At 47.2% G+C, this 21,469-nt stretch overlaps 1 protein-coding gene and 1 long non-coding RNA gene across 2 annotated transcripts in view; one reads left to right on the top strand and one right to left on the bottom strand.

The window, feature by feature from the left end:
- Nucleotides 1-21,469, top strand: part of LOC119185482 (uncharacterized) — a 78,827-nt gene that overhangs the window by 39,126 nt on the left and 18,232 nt on the right. The window contains exons 14-25 of the mRNA XM_075893137.1: nt 81-196; nt 1,368-1,497; nt 2,275-2,435; nt 3,313-3,404; nt 3,578-3,721; nt 4,559-4,721; nt 10,596-10,671; nt 14,661-14,757; nt 18,591-18,687; nt 18,756-18,808; nt 18,923-19,016; nt 20,386-20,502. Coding sequence (XP_075749252.1) covers nt 81-196; nt 1,368-1,497; nt 2,275-2,435; nt 3,313-3,404; nt 3,578-3,721; nt 4,559-4,721; nt 10,596-10,671; nt 14,661-14,757; nt 18,591-18,687; nt 18,756-18,808; nt 18,923-19,016; nt 20,386-20,502 — 1,340 coding nt within the window. The remainder of the gene's footprint in view (nt 1-80; nt 197-1,367; nt 1,498-2,274; nt 2,436-3,312; nt 3,405-3,577; nt 3,722-4,558; nt 4,722-10,595; nt 10,672-14,660; nt 14,758-18,590; nt 18,688-18,755; nt 18,809-18,922; nt 19,017-20,385; nt 20,503-21,469) is intronic.
- On the bottom strand, nt 16,221-17,236 carry LOC142814522 (uncharacterized). Its single transcript, XR_012894942.1, has 2 exons — nt 16,972-17,236; nt 16,221-16,532 (listed from the first exon to the last, which is right to left on the bottom strand). It is a non-coding gene; the product is annotated as an uncharacterized LOC142814522 (long non-coding RNA).

The following is a 21,469-nucleotide window of genomic DNA, read 5'->3' as shown; positions in this document are numbered from 1 at the left end:
ACATATTTGGGACCACAGAGATGAGTGGCAAGGTTAGGTGATTCTGCTTGTTTTCAGCATTAGTCGTTCTTTGCTTTCAGCATTAATTCAAAGACTTGGCCATACGTTCCGTAAGCGTGTTTTCAACGAAAAAGCGTTTGATTTCTACAAGAATGCGACAATAAACATAATCAAAAAGCGTGAAGAAAGCAAAATTGTGAGTACCCTTTGTCTCTCTATTTCCCTCTCTTTAAAGGTACGAAGCATTTAAAAAAAATGCAGCACTAATCATGCATTGTATTGAGTGCCATGGTGTCCCTGGTACCAAGGTTTTCGATAGAAAATACCTGTTGTCGATAGCAGTACTGAAGTATGTGTGACATTCTAGTGGCAATGTAAAACGTTTTTCGTGCTTTTTATATACCAGTATTTTATTTAGAACAAGTAGTGAGATCAAAACAGGACCTCGAGCATTGCGCAGCGCTGACAGTGCCAAATGAGTAGTTATCAATTTCAATCAACTTGTAACACGAATAATCCAAGTGTTACTATCATTTCCACAGACCGTTCAAGCAACGCCTGGCTTGTTGGTGTGGTTCTCACCAGACACGTTGGAATCAGTTAAGCTACGTGCATACGCAGGCGTGCGCAGAGTTCCTCATTAGTGGGGTACAAGGTAGGACATTGTGGGATCACAGCGCCTCCCCGTCTTGTTGGTAGAGTCCATAAGACAACGAGTTTCACAATGAACGAAAAAAGAAATGAAAGTGAAACAATGCCCTGATTGTCACAATGGCTTGCTTTCGGTCCCTGGCGTTTAGGTAGTAAACCTGGGAGGCAAACAATTAGTGTAATGAAACAGCAGAGGCTTTGAATCGCCATTGTCGTAAAGAACCTGCGTGGCCATAACCCTGCTAGTACACTGAAACCTTGATATAACGAACCCATATATAGCGAAACGTCAGTCACAACTAAGTAAACACAGAATATTCTTGCAATAGATACGGTGTTACAAATATATCTGTGTGATAAGTTTTTAGATAAAATTAACTTATTTTTGTGTAAGATTCAAATTTGTTATATTGATGATTGAGTGTAAAAAATGGGGCAGACATCATGTCACACCTTGTGTGAGTGGCCGCTTCCCCCCCCCCCCCCCCCCACTGCCTAGCCACCACTTGTGAATGTATATTCTCTCTCCTCGTGGCATCTAACGCCCTTCTCGCTTTATAGCACTATTTGCGGCCTGTAAACGCGCGCCTATGCATGCATTTAAATTAATAAAACATTTAAAATAACAAATAAAATTAGATTGATTTCAAGGCAGTGTCAGAAAGCACATACTTATTTATCCAATTCACTTATGTTTTATGTCGTTATACTAACAGCAACATGAGGATTTCTTGCAAATGATGCTGAATGCCAAAGAAGTGGCGAAACACACTTTGGCGTCTGAAGAGAAAACCATGTCTAACTCAGATTGGGAAATATCTGCGCAGAAACACCAGGACGTTAAAAGTGAGTATACTTCGTTTGGGATCTTTCTGCACACTGAACGTACTCCATTATTCTTATTAGCAAGTAGCTGTTGTCAAACTGTAGGAGGGGATCGGGATTAAAGCTTCGGCTGCGGTACTTGTCAGGGAAGGAGCTGATTTCCTTAGCAACTGAAAATTTATCTGTACTTAGCTCGTTCAAATTACCGTGTTGAGGAGTGCAGTTTCCACCATAAAGAAGAGAACTGCCATGACGGAATAATCGGCTCCCACATCGTTTTGGCTCGAACCTTGTTGGCTTCAGGCATTCATGTACTGTAGACTTTACACTTTTTTGTAGCCCTAGTTTAACTTTCTTATTGAGTACCTTGGAGTCTTCCAAGATGAAATCAACCTGTCCTGTTCGTGTAACTATATGCGGGCATAACAACGTTATTCTCGCATCATGATTAAGCATTTGCAATAAAATATGCTTCGCATCATGTCTAAATAAGGCTGTGCGATTGCCTTAGAGTACGAAGATTGCCCTATCGGCGCCAAATAAAACGCAAACAGCGGCAAGCCTCAGCAATGATATAGTGCGCACACTACGGTCATCGCCATTGACATGCGCGCGCAACCAGTTTAGCCACACTGAGCATATGAGTGCCTGTCCTCGGGGATGTCTGGACATCCTGCACTATGCCGTTGCGAACGCTTGTTGTTGTTCACGTTTCATTTGACACCGGTAGTACACTCGGTCAGTACAGCTGGTATAAGTAGGCGTAGTTTGATCTAAGTTTGTTGTATTTTCCTTAAGACTTGACCGAAGATGAGGCGTTGGCGCAGTGCGTCTTGTTCTTCCTGGCTGGCCAGGACACGGCCTCGACCACGGCGTCATACGCATCTTACCTGCTGGCAATTAACCCCCACGCACAGGAAAGACTACGAGCCGAAATCGACGATTGTGTCCGGAAACACGTGAGTTATGCCGTTCAAAACTTTCATTCTCCAATTCTCACATTGCAGATTTATAGAGCAATTTTCAAATAAATACAGACACATGTTGGATTGTGTCGTCTAGTGCCACATGGGCGTGCTGCCGCTATCCATTAAGAAATGAAGCAGCTTAGTATATGAGCAGATGCAGGCTATAGTATCATACGGCTTTACCGTTCATAGATTGTTTCACACTTCGAGTTTTTCTTCATGTTTTTTCGCAAGTCAGCCTATAGTAGAAAAAGAAACTGCTTGTTTTAAACGAAACTAGTTCAATTGTAGAAAAGATGCTACTGGTTCGCAGGCAGGGCTAAATAACGAAAAAAGAAATGATATTGCAAGGTTTTTTCAATCGGGGTGCTTTAGAAGATATTGTCTTATGCTGCAATTATGCCCGATGTTTGTGCTTTCACTTCATATGCATTGCGCTTCAATGGGCCTCAGTTTTCAGGTGGTAGTTGTTCATGACGACATGTTGACGCTTCCTAATTGATTCATTAAGATAGCAAAGGATGCATAAGTAAACCCACGGTAATTGTGTGCCAGGATGTCCTTGTACTTACTTTCCGATTGAGCTTTTTCATGGAGCAGGCGTTTATTACGAAGAGTACGTCAACGTCTAGTCTATGTGGATTTTGGGGTACTCGGGGCGGCTCGGGTTCACGTCGGCTTTGAATGGGGTCACATCGCGTCTAAAGAAACGTAGACGGCTTGGGGAGCATGGTGAATGAGCGTGCGCGTTCGCGCTTGCCTGGGCATGGCATGTTGCTGTGGGACACAGTGCACCGTGAAAAATTGCGCATTTTTCCTTCCGATTTTCACTCATTGAGAGTGAGCGTGTCTTTCTTCCACTTCGCAGGGCAGCTCGCCATCTTACGACGTCATTTCGAAACTTCCGTACTTGGATTGTGTCGTGAACGAAACTCTCCGAGTAATGTCACCAGGTGTAAGGTGAAGATTTTGCCTAATTTAGGCCATTCCCTTTCATACATTAATTTTGGAGCAATACGAGGTACAGTCTAGTTTATCCGGCGCTTCCTTGAGTGTGATTGCGCGTGAATTTAATGCGCTATAAACACTTCACTTGTTCGCGTTATCAACGTTCCTTTCGCCCTCACCGACAGGATCGACAGAGTATTTCACGAGGATTACATGCTCGGTGAAACTGGTATCAAGTTATCCAAGGATTGCATTGTAATAATACCGATCTACTCACTTCATCACGACCCGGAGTTCTTCCCAGAGCCGGAAGTTTTTAACCCTGACAGGTAAGCATCTAGCCTTCACCACTCTATTGCTCCTTCTAATGCATGCGGTATTGTAGAACAGATATAACATATTGCGTTCGCCGTCAGATGAGCGTGTCTTGTATAAAGTTTTTGGCTGTTGTCTGAAGACCTCAGTTTAAGAAGACGCGTCGTTCTCTCGTTTTTATGAGACGCGGTGGCACTGCTTTACAAGTAAACTGACACTTTGCATCTGATGCGGGTGTACGGAAAAACGGAGCCAATTTTTGATCTACCATGTACTGTATCTTAGGTAAGAAAATGGTACAGCGTATTTTTGGGTAGTCCAATTTCGAAACTGTGATTTTTAGAGAAAAAAGAAAAAGAGTTTGGTGGAAAGCCATATAGAAAAAAAAAACAATCACTGTCAAAGCTATGCGTAAAAATGGTTCATCATAACCGTTGTTTATCAGCAGCTGAATTTTATAGAAGTGTCTTCTGCTGCAGCTTTTGCTTTTTTAAACAAATTGACTTAAGGGAGGCGTGCTTCAAAGTTCGCCCGCTTGCTGTAGTTGGCTTAGAGCATGGTAAAACACCTGAAATGTTTTATGGGTAAAAATTAATGCTACGGCGGTTATTATCTCTAACTATATGTGCTGTCAATACCTGACGAGAATAACCGAGTACGGTAGCATTTCTTTGTTATATATAGTTTCAACGCACTCAAGGGCCTCCACATTTTCCCAACTTCTATCAATATACGGCTTTGCAGTTGTAACAGGGGGTGAATTTGACGCTCTTAATGTTCGACGTTGCCAGCGCTATATTTCAGGGTTCATTATTTCGTTTATTTTTCTTGCTGCCACCATTGGCTAACAGATTCAGCGAAGAAAATATTGACTCCATTCGCCCGTACACCTTCTTGCCATTTGGTGCTGGACCTCGCAACTGCATTGGGTCGAGGTTTGCGTTACAGCTTGTGAAGACCTGTCTTTTCCACGCCATTCACAGCGTCCAGTTTGTGAAGTGTCCTCAAACGAAGGTAAGGTATCTCTAGCATTTAGTGTGTTTCGTTCGATGACAACGGGGGCAAGACGCATGCTTATTTCGACGCAATAATGAAGTCACAAAAAGACTTGGTTCGCTAGCTGCAACTTCGAGATAATATATTCCCTTGCAAGCCTCTTTGTGAAAGTAACTAGTTGCTAAATGTAGTGCCTTGTGTTAGAGTGGCTCGTCGGCTTCAAAAGTGGTACCTTGTTTCAGTCTCTTTTCTGCTGACCCACAAGAGGACCTCAAGCGGATATTCACGGCGATGACGACTTTAGTTTGTAGCGCCTCAATGCGCCGCTCATCAAGGAAGAAGAAGTTGGCATTTGGGCCGCACGAAAAAAAAAACTGAACGCTGTCAGGGCTGGATCTTTCCCGTGTTAGCTCCGACAGTTAATGGTGACCCGATAAAGAAAACACAGCCCCGATCATCCCGCATGGATCCCGCCGGCTCTGCCACCAATCCTACCGGTCCTGACGCCCAAGAAGACGCCAGACCTAGCGGTGCTGCAGTCGCTGCGATTCAACATGTCAACCTGCCACCATTTTGGCCCAACAGCCCCAGCACATGGTTTCTGCAGGTCGAGGCGCACTTCCGTCTATGGCAAATCACCAGCCAACAGACCAGGCACTGGCATCTGGTATCCTGCTTACCTCCGGACGTAGCCGACGACTTAGCTGATATTTTAGCGTCGCCGCACCCGAGCCATCCCTACGACACGTTGAAGGCAGCTATCATTTCCCGCAAGTCTGAGTCCGAACACAGCAGACTCCAACAGCTCATCACGGCTACAGAGCTCGGTGACCGTCGCCCATCACAGCTCCTGCGACGCATGCGCCAGCTCCTTGGCGGCCCCTCCGCTCCTCAAGAGGAGAAGCTGTTACGTGAGTTGTTCCTCCAGCGCTTACCGCAGAGCATGGTCCCGGTCCTCGTAGCTGCAGGAGACACACTCGCTGAAATGGCTGACCGAGTGGCGGACTACTCGCGGGCACATAGCCTCAACGCCGTTACCACACCGCCACCGGCCACCGCTGCAGACCCGGCCCTCGCGAGCATCGAGAACCGTTTGGACGCCCTTGTCAGGCGCCTCGATGACTTTGTACCTGCGCATCGTCGACCGTCATCCAGGTTCCAGATACACAGTCGCTCCTCGACGCCCCCACGTTCTCCGGAACTTCGGCCACCCGACGCGCCGCGGGACGTTTCATCCTCAACCGTGTGCTGGTACCACCGCCGATTCGGTGCCTCTGCTCGCAAGTGCACTCGCCCGTGCTCCTCGTCGGGAAATGCGATGACCGGCCACTGACGGCGGCAAGTGGTACTGGTCGAAAGTCATGCCGCCTTTTCTATGTTTCTGATAAGATCACTGGCGCTTGCTTCCTAGTCGACACAGGAGCCCAGGTTAGCGTCATCCCGGCCTCGTGTGCAGATCGCCGTCGCAACGAACAGACCTGCCCACTCCAAGCGATCAACAATTCCGCCATTCGAACATACGGCAAACGCTCTCTTACACTTGATCTTGGACTACGCCTTACGTTCCGCTGGATTTTCATCCTCGCTGACGTCTCGCAAGCTGTTCTTGGAGCTGACTTCCTCAGTTTTTTCAACCTTGCTGTGGATATGCATGCTCATCGCCTCATTGATCTCAACACCCGCCTCTCCATCAACGGTGTACTCTCTACTTCCTCGCCAAGGGGACTGCGAGCTCTCACACCTGCTTCGCCGTATGCAAAAATACTCGACGACTTTCCCAGCATCACGAAGCCGCACACCAGAGTCACTAGTGAAGCATTCCATCACTCACCACATTGTGACCACTGGACCTCCCGTTTTTACACGACCCCGTCGACTATCTGGAGAACGCCTCGCCATCGCCCGCCGCGAGTTTGAGCACATGCTTGAACTCGGCATTGTGCGGCCTTCCTCCAGCAACTGGGCGTCGCCACTCCACATGGTGCCGAAGAAATATCCTGGCGACTGGAGACCATGTGGGGATTACCGCGCCCTCAATGCCCACACCTTACCAGACCGCTATCCACTTCCTCACATACAGGATTTCACATCAAATTTGGCTGGGTGCACAATCTTCTCTAAGATTGACTTCGTGAAGGCTTACCATCAGATTCCTGTAGAACCCGCCGACATTCCGAAGACGGCCATCACCACCCCATTCGGTCTGTTTGAATATGTGAGGATGCCTTTTGGATGGCGCAACTCTTCACAGACCTTTCAGCGCACTATCAACGAGGTCACGCGAGGTCTCGATTTCGTATTTGCCTACCTTGATGACCTCCTTGTAGCAAGCTCATCCGGCCCTGAGCATGAAGCCCATCTGCGCACCCTGTTCCACCGCCTGGATGATTACGGCCTCGTAATTGATCCCGATAAGTGCCTCTTCGTCGCTACAATAGAGTTCCTAGGCCACCTTGTCACTCCAAAGGGTATCCAACCAATCGCCAGCAAAGTGAAGGCTATTCAAGACTTTCCACCCCCGACTTCACTCAAAAGACTCCGAGAATTTCTGGGCCTACTAAACTTCTATCGCCGCTTTCTTCCAAAGTGCGCCACATTCCTAAAGCCCTTGACCGACCTATTGGCTAAAAAGAAAGACCCGGCTGCGCCACTGGAGTGGCCCAAGGACGCTGCATCTGCCTTCGGCACTGCCAAGAAGGCTCTGGCAGACGCTACCATGCTCATACATCCCGTCCCTGATGCCCCAATTCGTCTCATCACCGATGCATCAAGCGTGGCAGTGGGGCGCCGTTCTCGAGCAGCACGTATCCGGTTTGCAGCCCCTTGGGTTTTTCTCGCAAAAACTGAAGCCACCAGAGGCAAAATACAGTACATTTGCCCGAGAACACCTCGTGGTATACCTCGCCATCAAACATTTTCGTCATTTATTGGAGGGCCGGGACTTTTACGTCGTTACAGACTGCAAGCCCCTGACGTTTGCCTTCCATCGCAATCACAGAAATTATACTGCACGGGAGATCCGTCAACTATGCTTTATTTCCGAGTTCACTGTGGATCTCAGACACGTACATGGGCCGGAAAATGCTGCTGCTGATGCACTATCCCGCATCGATGCCTTGTCGACCCAGCCACCACTAGACAAGGAAGAGCTAGCAGCTGCCCAAAGCAACGATCCTGAGCTGCATCGTCTTCGCTCTTCATCCACGTCTCTGTCGTTCACGGAGTGCCCGCTTCCATTATCTACCTCATTAATAACGTGCGGAACGTCTACTGGTGTCCCTCTGCCCTTCGTGCCTTCACCTTTTCGTCGTGCAATTTTTGATCAATTGCACAACATGAGCCATCCTGGTATTCGTGCGACCCAGAAGCTAGTCACATCTCGTTTCCTTTGGCCAAGCATCAACGCTGATGTCCGACGCTGGGCGCGAACCTGCCTTGAGAGCCAGCGCGTTAAAGTTCACCGTCACACTGTCACAGCAACATCCCCGTTTCGGCCTCCAGACGCAAGGTTTTCTCACGTCCATCTCGACATCGTCGGTCCTCTTCCGTCATCGCAAGGAGCCTGTTACCTGCTGACATGTGTGGATCGCTTCACCAGATGGCCGGAAGCGTTTCCCATTTCCGACATTACAGCACCAACAGTTGCCAAGGCTTTCACAAACGGCTGGGTGTCGCGCTTTGGATGCCCTTCTGTCGTCACCACTGATCGCGGTCGTCAGTTTCAATCCGCCCTTTTCACCGCACTTGCCAATATCCTGGGCATTCGACACATCCACACAACTGCCTACCATCCTTCCGCCAATGGTATGGTCGAACGGCTTCATCGACAACTGAAAGCTGCCCTCACTGCTCACCAGCCAAGGGAACGTTGGCTCGACCACCTGCCCTTCGTACTTCTGGGCGTCCGATCAGCATTGAAAGTGGATCTCGGCTGCTCATCAGCCGAACTAGTCTATGGAGTTTCCCTGCATCTTCCAGGAGAATTCTTCGAGCCATCTTCGCCACCTTCCACTCACGATGCCTCCACGTACAATCGAGAGCTGCGCACCACGTTTCGGGACCTTGCTCCTGTGATTCCTGCCGACCTACACCCCAGTCTGTCTTCGTCAGTCAGGATCTGCATGACTGCAGTCACGTCTTCGTTCGGCGTGACCAAATACGGCCACCACTAACACCAGCCTATGATGGCCCATTCCGCGTACTCCATCGTACACCTAAGACGTTCACGCTGGATATCAATGGCCGTGAAGACGTCGTGGCTGCTGATCGACTCAAACCTGCATATATTGCCGCTCTCGCGGCCGCGGGGTTTCAATCTAAAGCCTGGATGCCAACATCCAAGCATGTCTACTGGGCGACTCCTCTGGTGATTCCTACGGCTCTCGCTCTACAGGGGGGGGGGGGGGGGGGAGCCCTGTAGAGCCTCAATGCGCCGCTCGTCAAGGAAGAAGAAGTTGGCATTTTGGCCGCGCGGCGGGTGCAGCGCGAAAAAAAAAAACTGAACGCTGTCAGGGCTGGATCTTTTCCGTGTTAGCTCCGACAAGTTTCTTATGCCTTACATATGAACTCGGAAGAAGAGGAAATGCTATGACCATCGCGAATACGTTGCTTAGCAGCCGATTCACTACGTGCTTGCGCCATGGAACTAGGAAATTCAAAATATACAGTCTTAAATCTTGCATTAAGTTTTCGAAAAAATTGCACCTTACAGATCGCATAACTGTATCTTCAAAAGACATAACGGTGTTAACATGGCGAATCAGAGGGCGAGGTAAAACAGAGTCCTGTAATATTTTAGTACATGATAATACTAGCGGCGTTGATTCATGGTTAACGCAGGCCTAATAATTGTAAAGTCTTTTTTTCTGCCAAGGAAACATATCACAGGTTAATGCCTTCAGGTAGTGCGTGTTCTCAGACTAGCAGAAAAAATACTACCTCATTACTGGGTATGCCTATGAATCGGTAACAAGACACCTGTTTCAATGTGGTGTTCCATTCTCCAACTTTCGGTTCGTTTGGCCTGGCTATGGCGCTTGCTCTGGCTAGAAGAATAGACTTGATGCAAGTTTACCGCTCTCTCCAGAGCGTCTGTCTTTTTTTTTTCTAGCTTGTTTGTTTGGTTGAGTGTGGTGCTTACCTCAGAGTGGCAACCTTTAAATTGCACTTATTTTGGGTATCTATTTACATATCTTGCATGCTTGAGCATTAAAAAAACGCATAGAGTACAAAAGTCTTCATGCGAACTGTTTATTTGTTTTGTTTCCTGTGTCGCGTTTTACCTCGTCCGCGCCTCTTTTCGGTGCCTTTGTTGCTTCATAATGAATTGCCACCGACTGACCACAGTTTCTCTTTCAGCGCATTCAATAGATAACACCGAACAGGGACGCGGGTAGTAGAATGAACTTCACATTCATTGGTAACACGCTTTAGTAAACAAGTTTTGAAACATGTGGGCATAATCCTTGAACGACGTTTGTACAAGTTGTCTTTTTATCATCGAAGCAGAACACCCGCCACGGGGTTTTTGTGGTTACGGTGTTCGGCTACTCAGAATCAAATTTCGTGGGCATTTTCGATGGTGGCAAAAACACTTGGGGCCCATGTGCATAAATTTAGGTTCACGCTAATGAATACCAGATGGTCGAACTTTACTGCAACTTTACTGTGCTCTCCACTTCAATCACTTTTATATTCAAAGCAGAGCACCTGGCAGTTTAAAGCCAGCGCTGGCTTGAAGACCCCAATGTTAGTGGAAACTCCGACTCCAGCAATACGCTGTTTCTGAAAATTTCCAATCTTTTCAGGTCTACATATTTTCTTGAACTTCTATCTTGTTTGGATTTGAAACATTTTTTGTGTGATTTTATTTATGTTACAATGACTATGCAGGTCCCCCTGGAGTACCGTGCAGGGTTTGGTTTATTGCACCCTGAGGACTTGGTTGTAGGAGTCCGAGAGAGGAGCAGTTAGTATGCACGGCTCACCACACTATGGCCCCTTCGGCCCTGGTGGTGTCAATTCACACAACCAGACAACATTTCCTTAAGCACCTTGGAAATTAAACCAGCACTGACATGCACTGACATGAAAACTGTGGCATATGTATACTGATCTGGGGCCACGAAGACGAAGATTGACTGAAGTCTTGGAAGCCTAGGCGCTTCAGCTGAGGCGGGTAAGAGCCACTTTCGAGACGACGTGCCGAAGCTGTTTCACTGAGTATCGCATTGAAAAATAAGACGTCGGTTCCAATTTTGTGCACTATATAGTGAATGTCAGGAATAAAGAACTCATTGTTCTTAGTTCACAACCACTGAGCCCTGATGACCTAGTTTGACCCATGTTCAGAAATTAATTTATACAAGCACCACTAGCTAAGTTTTTGTTTGTGGTCTTCTGAAGTATTGGCTATTAGGAAAACACCCACAAAAAGACACCGACCAAAATAAAAAATCCAGGGCTGAAAAGGTGAGAACGATGAACACACAAGACTTGTCATTTAGTGCCACACATTTTTTTTTCTCAAAGAACCCGAGTAAAAGAACCTCCTGCGCATGCACTGGCAATGATCCTCTAAAAATATATCGGGATACCACTTCATCATCGTTATCACCCTGACTGCGCCCGCTGAATGCCTGTCATGATTGTCCAGCTAACTCGGTTGTGTGCTTGCTGCGACGATGTTACCCCGCAAGCTTCTCATTCTCACCTGTCCATCTAACTTTCAGCCTTCCCCTCACAATCTTTATTAAATCAAGGAGTGCAATTTAAGTATGACTAATAATGCAGAATATACATATGTTTTCTTACAATGCGAGTAAATGGACTTTTTTTACGTTTGAATAATTATAACATTTCATTGATTTTGTAAAATAATATTAGAAGTTGCATCAGGATGGTGGAAGTGGTTGAGAACACTATTGGAGGAGGCTGGCATTTGGGGATAACTTTTGTGGCTTTGAAGGCCTTGTTTTTTGGTTTATTGCACCCTGAGGACTTGCACCCAATTCCTGAAGCGCCTGGGGCAGTGAGGCGACTTCTGATTGCCTTCTTGGGAGACACCAGCCTTAAGAACTCTGAGCTACGCCAAGCCATCAATGCATTAAAAGCACAGGGGAAACAGTTGCCGGATTTGTATGCCATTTCCCCCGCCTGGTGCAACACCATGATCATCGCCGGAAACACTCGATACGTATAAGTTGACACAGGGTGAAAGCGCAAAAAAAAAACGAAGACAGCAATGAGGCTTGTACACACGAGTGGTCGCTTACGATAGGAGACTACTCCGCAGCTGCTCCGCGCTTATGTCTAAACCATGTTCATGCATTCCAGCGTGATCAGCAGGCACACACTAGCCCAAGGAAGCGTTCCTGCGAGCTCGTTCAGTTGCGTGCTGCACGCGTATGACTCCCTCTACCTACACTCTTCTTTTCTTTAATTTCACTTGCAAAAGGTCTACTAGTGGTCCCCGATACATTCATGTCTAAGAACCACTGCACGACAACATGATGCAAATAACAGTTTTTTTTTCAGCCAATACTTCTGTTCTGCGTGGAATAATGCAACTAACACTCCCGTGCCCACGTTATTGAAGGATATCGGTGTCGTACTGCATTATATGTCGCTGTTTCTATTCGCTTTTCGACCTACTTCAAGTATGATGTGGCATTCATTCTCTGTTTTATTCATGGGGCTTAACGTCCGCAAACCACGATATTGTTATGAGGAATGCCTGAATGAAGGGCTCGGGAAAATTTAGACTTCCAGGGGCACGTTACCATGCACTCAAATATAAGTACACGGGATTCTACCATTTCGCTTCTGTCAGAATGCGGCCGCCACGGCTGAGGTTCCACCGCGCCACTTTAAGGAAGACAGTCGACCACCATAACCACTACACCACTGTCTTATTTTTGTCTTCATGTGCTTGTTACTGTTGGTATACTGAAGTGAAAGAAATGGAAGCCTTTGTTTACTCATGGCTTGGCGCTTTCAACACATAGCTTATCTGCTCTTAGTATCTTCCTCTTGAGCTGTGCATCTACCACAATACAGAAATTTAAAAGCAAAATCAAATTACGAACCTCAAGTGGAAGAGCAGACTGAATAAGCAGGTCAGTTGAACGTACGAGAGCGAAGTACAAAGACACCACTGGCAGTGCAACTATATCGGTGGCAAGTAACATGGAAACTTTTTTTCCGGGGGGTTGGAGGGATTGGGATTCAAACACGTTTTTTGTAAGCTGCGTGAAAAGTTGGGTAAGTTGGCAAAAGTTTATCATATTTGAACTACGTGGTGAGATGATGCAGGAAGAAAGAAGCTCAGACAAACAAGTGCAATACCTGCGCTTGTTTGTATAAGCTTCTATCTTCGTGTATCGTCCTGCTGCTCAGTACGAATATGAAGATACTTGGTGTATGTTCGTGCGTTTGCTGCCATTGGCGGCGACCACAGTCCACAGTTGTCGAAATTGTGCTCACTCATTAAAAAGTGGGTGATTTAGTGCAGAGTGCAGCATGGTACAGAAAGAGGAGACTGAATAAGCAAGTCAGTCAAACGTACAAGTGTGAAGTACAATAATAACGCTGGCAGTACAACTATTTCGATTGATATGTGGGGTTTAACGTCCCAAAACCACCTTATAATTATGAGAGACGCCGTGGTAGAGGGCTCCGGAAATTCCTACCACCTGGTGTTCTTTAACGTGCACCCAAATCTGAGCACACGGGCCTACATTATTTCCGCATCCATCGGAAATGCAGCCGCCGCAGCCGGGATTCAATCCCGCGACCTGTGGAGTACAAGTATTTCGGCGGCAGAGAATATCTGCCTTATCCATGGTTCTAGCATATATGCACCGGCATGTACCCATACGTTCATTCCATACACTCAGGGCGCACGCAATTCGGCAAGAGCATCGGGACACCGTCAGCGAAGTTGAGATGCGTTCAGTAGTCGAGGGTTGCGCTCGGCTATAGCAGTTTTAGCAGGCGAACGCTCGTCGCATTAGAAAAGAACTTGAGCACGTGTGTCGAAATACGACGCAAGCTTTTGCGTTCACGCTGAAGAAGCATAGCCGCAAAAGTGTCCATCTAAAGCAAGGTGTTTACACGGTAAACCCACACATTCTGCAAAGCTATACGCAATGTTTGCGCAGTGTTTCGACAGTCAAACCACAGAGAATACCCAAAAAAGTATGCAAACTCAACTGCCTCCAGTTTTTTTTTTTTCACACATCATGAGAATCTTGAGTTTTTTTTTTTATCTATAAAAGAACAGCAGGACATGGGCACATACAGTATAAGGCCATGCTGCGTCACCTATGCGTACCTTCTGAAGTGCTTGCTTGCTGCTTGACGGATAACATCATGCCTCGTTTATTTAAGAAACTTGACACATTTTTTTCGGCCCATCATAGCCTTACAGAATATAAACAACTTGATACTTGCAACATAAATTTTCACTCAAGAACCTTGCTTCTCGGGATACCAACAGATCTTGTCTGAGCGAGTGAGTAGCTAGGGTAGATAAGTATACTTGGTCGTTAAAGAAGCCCCTTTAAAGTATGCTACTCTTCCAAACGACCCGTTGCCGGCGAGATAGCCGAAATCATCAGTTCATGTTTGCTAATTAGTTCACACTTATCGAAAGGCAGTAAACACTTGAAAACCCCTGCCTCGTGGTACATAAACTGCGCAACTGGATGATATCGATACGGAGCCGAGAATCGATAAGAAATGGCATGACAGAGATACGGGCGCACGTTTGCCGTCGCTTACGATGATAACGAGAAACCTACAGCGTGGATGACTTCCAACGTTTCGTGATATATAACAGCTGGTCCATTTTATGCCGCTGTCATAACTGAAGAACCCTCGCATTGGCTAAACCGGCTCTGGCGAAAGGAAAACCAGCAGATGCGAAACGCCAAGCTTGATAGTGTAAAATATTTTGATCCGTGAGCAACACCGTCGGCATGTCCTTCTTCAGCTTCCTCGTTTTTTACGACTGGCTGTTTTTAGCAATCACCATTGCTGTTCTTCTCTATCTGTGAGTACTTCAACTGCTCTTGACGGCACTCTACTAATGCGTGTAAGCCGATGAGGAAGCACAAAACAGCTGTAAAAACCACGCGACAAATGATAACGCGCGTTTGAAGAATGGGAATCACAGAGCGTTTGTAGCTTGCTGTCTTCGTTGAAGATAATGGATGCATAAGCTGCACCGGCTGGGAAGCGAGATCTGGAGAACAAGTGTATTTATAAAAATTGATGTATAGTGAAGAAAGTATACTCGTGTCTTGAAAACTTGCTCGGATCATTTCAATCTCTAAGCCAGATAAGATGCCCTTGAGCCTTGAATCTCTCCGCCCAATGAGTCTGAGAATATGTTTATGCAAGGTGATAAAAAATATAGTTCATGCACGACTTCAGTGGTGATGCAAAAGAATGAATGTATTATTCACTTCTTAACAGGCTTTAGAAAACGGCTATGTACGTCTGACAGATGTAGTAAAGGATATTGATTGATTTGTGGGGTTTAACGTCCCAAAACCACCATATGATTATAAGAGACGCCGTAGTGGAGGGCTCCGGAAATTTCGACCACCTGGGGTTCTTTAACGTGCACCCAAATCTGAGCACACGGGCCTACAACATTTCCGCCTCCATCGGAAATGCAGCCGCCGCAGCCGGGATTCGAACCCGCGACCTGCGGGTCAGCAGCCGAGTACCTTAGCCACTAGACAGTAAAGGATATAGGAACATATTTGGGACATGAACACTCCTGTGGAAACTTAACGATCATAAGGCTCTTTGACGTCAAAGTTGCATTTGACACCGTCAGACGCACTCATATGCTTTTTTGTTAGACCTCAGAATGTCCGGCAAGCCTTTGCTGTGGGTCTCTAAATATTTATTAGGTTGCAAAATATTGATTCATACGAGCGAAGTAAGGCATGCCGACATGATGTCAGGCAATGAGTGTCACAGGTCAGCCTATTTAGCCTCTCTCTTTTCGACCGTGTCATGGCCGATTCAAAAAGGCTGCCTTCTCAGTTATGATTCTCTCTATATGCAGGCGATGTGTGCATTTGGACATCTGGCACTAATGTTAAGTGGGCACAGATATTATTAACCACTTTTTTAAGCGATAGACAGGTGATTCTATCATAGGCAAAGACAGCTGTGCCACCTTCATTCCATAGAAAGTTAGAAAAATTAAGTCTTGCACGTTAGAGAACACCGGATGGCTGAACATTTACGTGCTCTCCCCTAGGGCGTGGTGCATAATCATATGGTGCTTTTGGGGTCTTAAAACTCCAGATATTAAATATTTTCCGTCTTGATTGAGAAGTAAAACCACTAATGTTTGTGACTCAGCGTCTATTTCTCGAAGTAATATTGGATCGGTAGGTATATCCTGGACACCTCGCATGAAAGTACTCGAAAGTGAGGTAAATACTTTAGCGAATTGACTGTGCAGACTTGCTGGTACATTACGAGACGGATAAGTGTGATGCGTGCTTATACTCTTGGCAGTGGTTTAATACAACAAAAAATTGCATGCTCTGCAGCCATGTTACGCGGCCTTCGGAAGCTCGAGCAATCATACGGTGGTCGAGGCGTGTAGAACTCCAAACAATATTATCGATGAAACACCCGGGCTCCAACGGTGATAAAACAAAAAGACAAAGTAGCCAGCTCGACAGCACCCGCTGTAGTTGCACGTGCGAGCTGCCCTTCACTTACAGCACTTGGCACAACCAACTGCCTTGCGGCAATGTCAGCTGCGATCCAATGGCGGTGTGCCAAGGCCAGAAACACCTGGACGAAAGAAACGAGATATAAGGGAGAGGTGATAAGACACGTATCCCGCAATGCAATCGCTTTTTGTGCTGGAGTAAACGGTGACACCGCAGCAGTTATCGGGCCACTCGCAACGCTAGTTTGTGATGAGTTTTGCGGGGAGCGTTGAAGTCTTCGCACCTCGATAGTGCACGAGATAAGTCTTGCGGGCAATTAATAGATAACTATTATTGAGGTTTTGATTCTTTCCTTCTGTCACTGGTGCCCGCACGTAATCTAAGCAGAAATGACAGCATGCCCTAGTTTATTTCAAATGGTTTCCCGCACATATGGGGTACATTGCAACTATCAACACCAACAGCCGTAAAACCAGCAGCCGCAATGCCAACAGCCAAAGACTCACCGGAATCCCGCTCAACCATAACGAGCGCGCCCACCTCGTCGCGAGGCAACTTACCCGCTGCGACACAGCCACCCCGGTAGCAGCCGCCATCGTGGTTGGGAGGAGCACCGGCCGAGGCACGGTGGTGGCCACAGGCACTGGTACCGCCGCAATTACCACCCACACCACCTCCGTTGCTGCGGCAACTGAAGTTGGTGCAGAAGAGGCAAGGCGACAAGGGTGCGCCGACTATTATGCAGAAGAGTTTCCTGCCACGTTCCACGACGTGCTTGGCCGCAATCCCACGTGCGCCTGGACAGGTCGCAGACGGTGGACCTAAGAAGGCTGCAGACAGGCACGTTCACCAACCCTTATCATCTGCGCCGCCTGTGGCCCACGCTGCACCCGTCGCCTGGCTACCTGTGGTGCGCGCATGAACGGGCCGATATGGCAGATATACCTTGGCAATGCGCGAGAAACGAAGATATACCACGAGAAGGGACGACGCCAACTGAGAGACCATCCGAAATGAGGCGCCTTGCTGAGCGATGGCAAGCCGCCCTTCTCATCGAGGTCCTTGAAGACAAGGTGTGGGCCGTCCAGCGAGCCAGGGTTGCCACCAAGCACCTCGGAAGATGTTCCTCGAACGATGTGTCACTGGCAGCTTAGTCCCGGGCACAGCAACAACCGCCGGACAAATGAAGTTCATTCAACTCAACTCAACTAGTTTAAATAGACTTCAGTCTGTTACTTTGTCGCATTTAAAGCTTTCCGCATATTCGGAAGTTCTGTTTCGTTCTAACCAAATTTGTCGAGCTGCCATCTTTGTATCTACAATATTCCTAAAAATGTTTCTACATCTGTTACGTCAATGTTAGTCTTTATTATTTGTCACCAATCACGATAACTTGTCTTATTTTGAGGTAAAAAAGTGATCACCTTTTGTGCTTGATATCTTGATTTTTACCCTAAAAGTTGGGTTTTCTATGTCCTTTATCATTTCTCCAACTAAAATACAATGTAATCTGTGTACCAGAAGTTTGACACATTCCTTCTTTCAATTGCCATTGTTGCATCTCTCACTGCCTAAAAAAAGGTGGACTTCATATTTTGTTTATCATTTAAGTAATTATGAAAAATTAGTACCTTCCCACCTGACAATTTTTTAACTTAAAAAAATATTGCTTTAGTAGCACTTGTCGTAACGAGCACTTCATTTGCAGTGTCAGAGTTCTTGAGCAAAGGCATGAGAACTGTTTAAAAATTTACTTAATGTGGGCATTTTTATAGACGTGCGCTTCGCTTGTACATCATTATCGTCGTCGTCGTCATCGTCATCATTATCATCATAATCATCATCATGTGTTGGGTTATATTCCGCGCATCTTCGGGTATACGCGGATTCGCATGGGGTAATTTTCATACAAAGACGTGTGTTCTTTGCGAATATGCTTAGTCCAGCTTATGTATACGGCACGTTACTAGACCCACGGCATTTACAAAATCCTGCCTCCTCTACCGCATTCGCCGGTTCCATGCATGGTCCTAACATATGCTGTATCATATCGATCCGTGCTTTTTTATGACAGTACGATGATTCTATATTTCGAACTTCCTTTTATTTCGATGAAAATTCATCGGCCAAAACACACTAGATTTAAGCGAAACTGAGTTTCATCGTATATTTCGCGCAGGCGAGCGAGCCGCCACCGTAACTACTGGAGGAACCAGAATGTTGTGCACGAGAAGTTCTCCCTCTTTTTTGGTTCTCAGATAAAGCATCTGTACAAGGTGAGTAAATATCGTCTCTCACATAAGCATCTTCTGATTTTCCCACTTCAATTTTTTTTCTTCTACAGCCGCTTCACGTTGTAGATGACGAACTTTACAGGAAGCACGGGCGACTGTTTGGGTAAGCATGGTTCCATACTTTTTCAGTTTTGTTTGAAACGCCTGATAACGTGATTAATCAAACAAGGCGCACCCTCTTGTTCATATGAGGCGCCTGCTCGTTCTTTGCAAACAGGTCCTTCGAAGATGGAAAACCGGTACTTTACGTTGCTGAACCTGAGCTACTCAAGTCGATCCTCGTTAAGGATGCCGCTTTGACTCAGAGAAAGGCAAGTGCCAGCAGGCTTTCTTTTCTAGAACAATTTTTCATTAGTAAATAACAGCTAAGCGGCTCAGTGGGCCAGCGGACCCAGCGCAGGAGCGGAAGGGGCAGCGGAGCGCAAGACAAGATACCGAGTAATAGCTGAGCGATGCGCCGCTTGTTTCAGCAAAGTCACGGCACTGTATATGCCACCTCTAGGTAACAAAGTAGCGCATTTGTTTTCCAACGCCGCTAGCAACCATACACTGCGGACAAGCTGGTGCACAGGCCCGACCGCTGAAAGCTGTCGCCGTCCACCTGGAATCTATCTGCCGTGCGCTCTGTAGCTCGCTAGCTACGAAACGTTGCTTTTATTTGCTTCAGATTCATTCCCTTAAGCTTCGACCGCAAACTATTTGCATGCGTTCGGCGCTATTTTCGAAAAAAAAAAATACTGAAATAATCAATGCTGTGGGCTTAGTGGGGCGCCCTTCAAATCTCGGAGGACGTATATTTTGTGCTTGAGAGTTGTTGCTTATCTTCCACAGCTGGCGCCACTTGACCATGCGGCCGCGGTGAGGCCTGTTATTCGGCTTTCGGCGCTACGCTATGCCTTTGCGTTTTTCGTTGCTGGACAGACTAAAAAAAAAAAATGCTTTTGAACTACCGTGGAACGGTCCCGAAAGCAGGTGTTTCATCTTTCTTTGCCGGTCGTTGACAAGCCAGGCACGTCGACTGGTAATCGTTGACGCGCTTCGTCGATCGCCGACAGGCTTAAGCAAGTCGCCTGCAAGATCAGAGCGCGGCTGGCTTCATCGCGTCCTTATTCTTACACCGTGGCCGCGTTACAGTGTACACTCTAGCCGCGTAACTGAGGTTGCTAACCATGCAAGATGGCGGTCCTATGCGCTACTCTGGGAGCCTATTCAGGTATTCAATGGCGGAGCGCATTGCAGCGCCACCGGTCGAACAAGGTTGAAGTCACTGTCAATCGGCCAGAGGCGTTGCGTGGAAAACGCTCGCACGCTCGTCCGCTGCGCACGCTTCAGAAGACGAAATGAGTAGGACTGTGGATAGCACCGTAAAAACGCGGGTTGCGACAGCGTGGGAGCATACGCAGTTGGCATCTCGCTCGCTGGGCCCGCTGAGTCGCTTTGCTATTACTCTCTAATACCAAGCACACTCCTGAGCACGTGCTTCACGAAAGCTGTTACCAATACACTGCAACAAAGTTGTAATAAATAGCCATAAAAAGAGCTGCTCGATGGCTTGCGCCTTCGAGTTATCGCAGGCGAAAGCGTAAGAGTCTCTGGGAGTCGCGTGTCTCTCCTCCATCAAGAATCCATGTGTGCACGTACATAAAGCACTGCTTGCTATATATCTGTCTTTTACTGCAGGTTGTGGAGTTCGATGACCCAATATTGAGTAACCTTATGGTGAACGTTCCACCTCAGCAGTGGAAAAAGCTTCGAACAGCAACATCTCCGGCCTTTACATCGGGAAAACTTCGAAAAGTGAGTAATCACTTACTGGAGTCACAGCCAAAATGGCTATCTTTGCAGCACCGCAGGGTCCTCTGGAAACATGGCAATAAATGTTACTGTATAACGCAGGCGCAAAAGCACGAGCACGTTTCTTCAATAATTTGAACCGCCTGCTTATGAACATATGAGCACTGCCTAATTGCATAAAAAATAAGAAATAATTCACAGCATATCCACGGAGTGAATGACGATGAGTGGAGCGAAGCGTCCGTTCGTCCGTGCATCCGCCCGTCTGTCCGTCCGTGCATTCATTCTTCCATGCGTCCGTCGGTACGTATGCCTGAGCACTCGTTCGTTCGTGCGTCCGTCCGTGCGTCCATTCGTGCTTCCGTCCATGCTTCCATCCAACCCTGCGTCGTCTGTCTGTCTGCTTGTTCCTCTGTCAGTATATCTGTCTTAATGCTTGTCTGTCTGTCTCGCGACGAGCACGAGCCTCCGCGGCCTTCCGCGCCCGCCGCTCCGCTTCTCGCATGCCCCACGAATGATCCGACATGAATGGCGACGATCCAGGACACTGGGAGAAACACTCGTTCCCCTCGCACCCAGGCACAGCCTGCGCTGCACCCAGTAGGAGAGTAGCGGTACACCGCCATCTAGAATATTCTCACTCACCGGCAGTTTTTATGTTCTTCTATGAGACAGCCCCATCTATTATACTGTTCGGTAGATACTGCCGGTTACGCCTGACGTGGGACAAGGTGAGACTAACAGGAGTTTCGCTCCTAAAATGCAGCTTCCACTGAATCGTGGTATGCTGTGGTACAGCAGAACTGGCCAGCACTCGGCAAGGCCTGGCTCTACTCTACACACGAGCATTCGCGCACCAATCCACCAAGCGCTCACGCGGTCACATCGTAAAGGACGAATATTACCTAGGTATCGAATGACTTCGACGGGGCTTTATGTCTATTTTTTCGTTTGGACTCGCTATCTCGTT

The sequence above is a fragment of the Rhipicephalus microplus genome, chromosome 4 (genome assembly GCF_043290135.1).
Source record: "Rhipicephalus microplus isolate Deutch F79 chromosome 4, USDA_Rmic, whole genome shotgun sequence".
Classification (NCBI taxonomy): Eukaryota; Metazoa; Arthropoda; class Arachnida; order Ixodida; family Ixodidae; genus Rhipicephalus; species Rhipicephalus microplus.
Note: the sequence above shows the minus strand (reverse complement) of the source record. Positions and strands in the feature narration are given on the sequence as shown.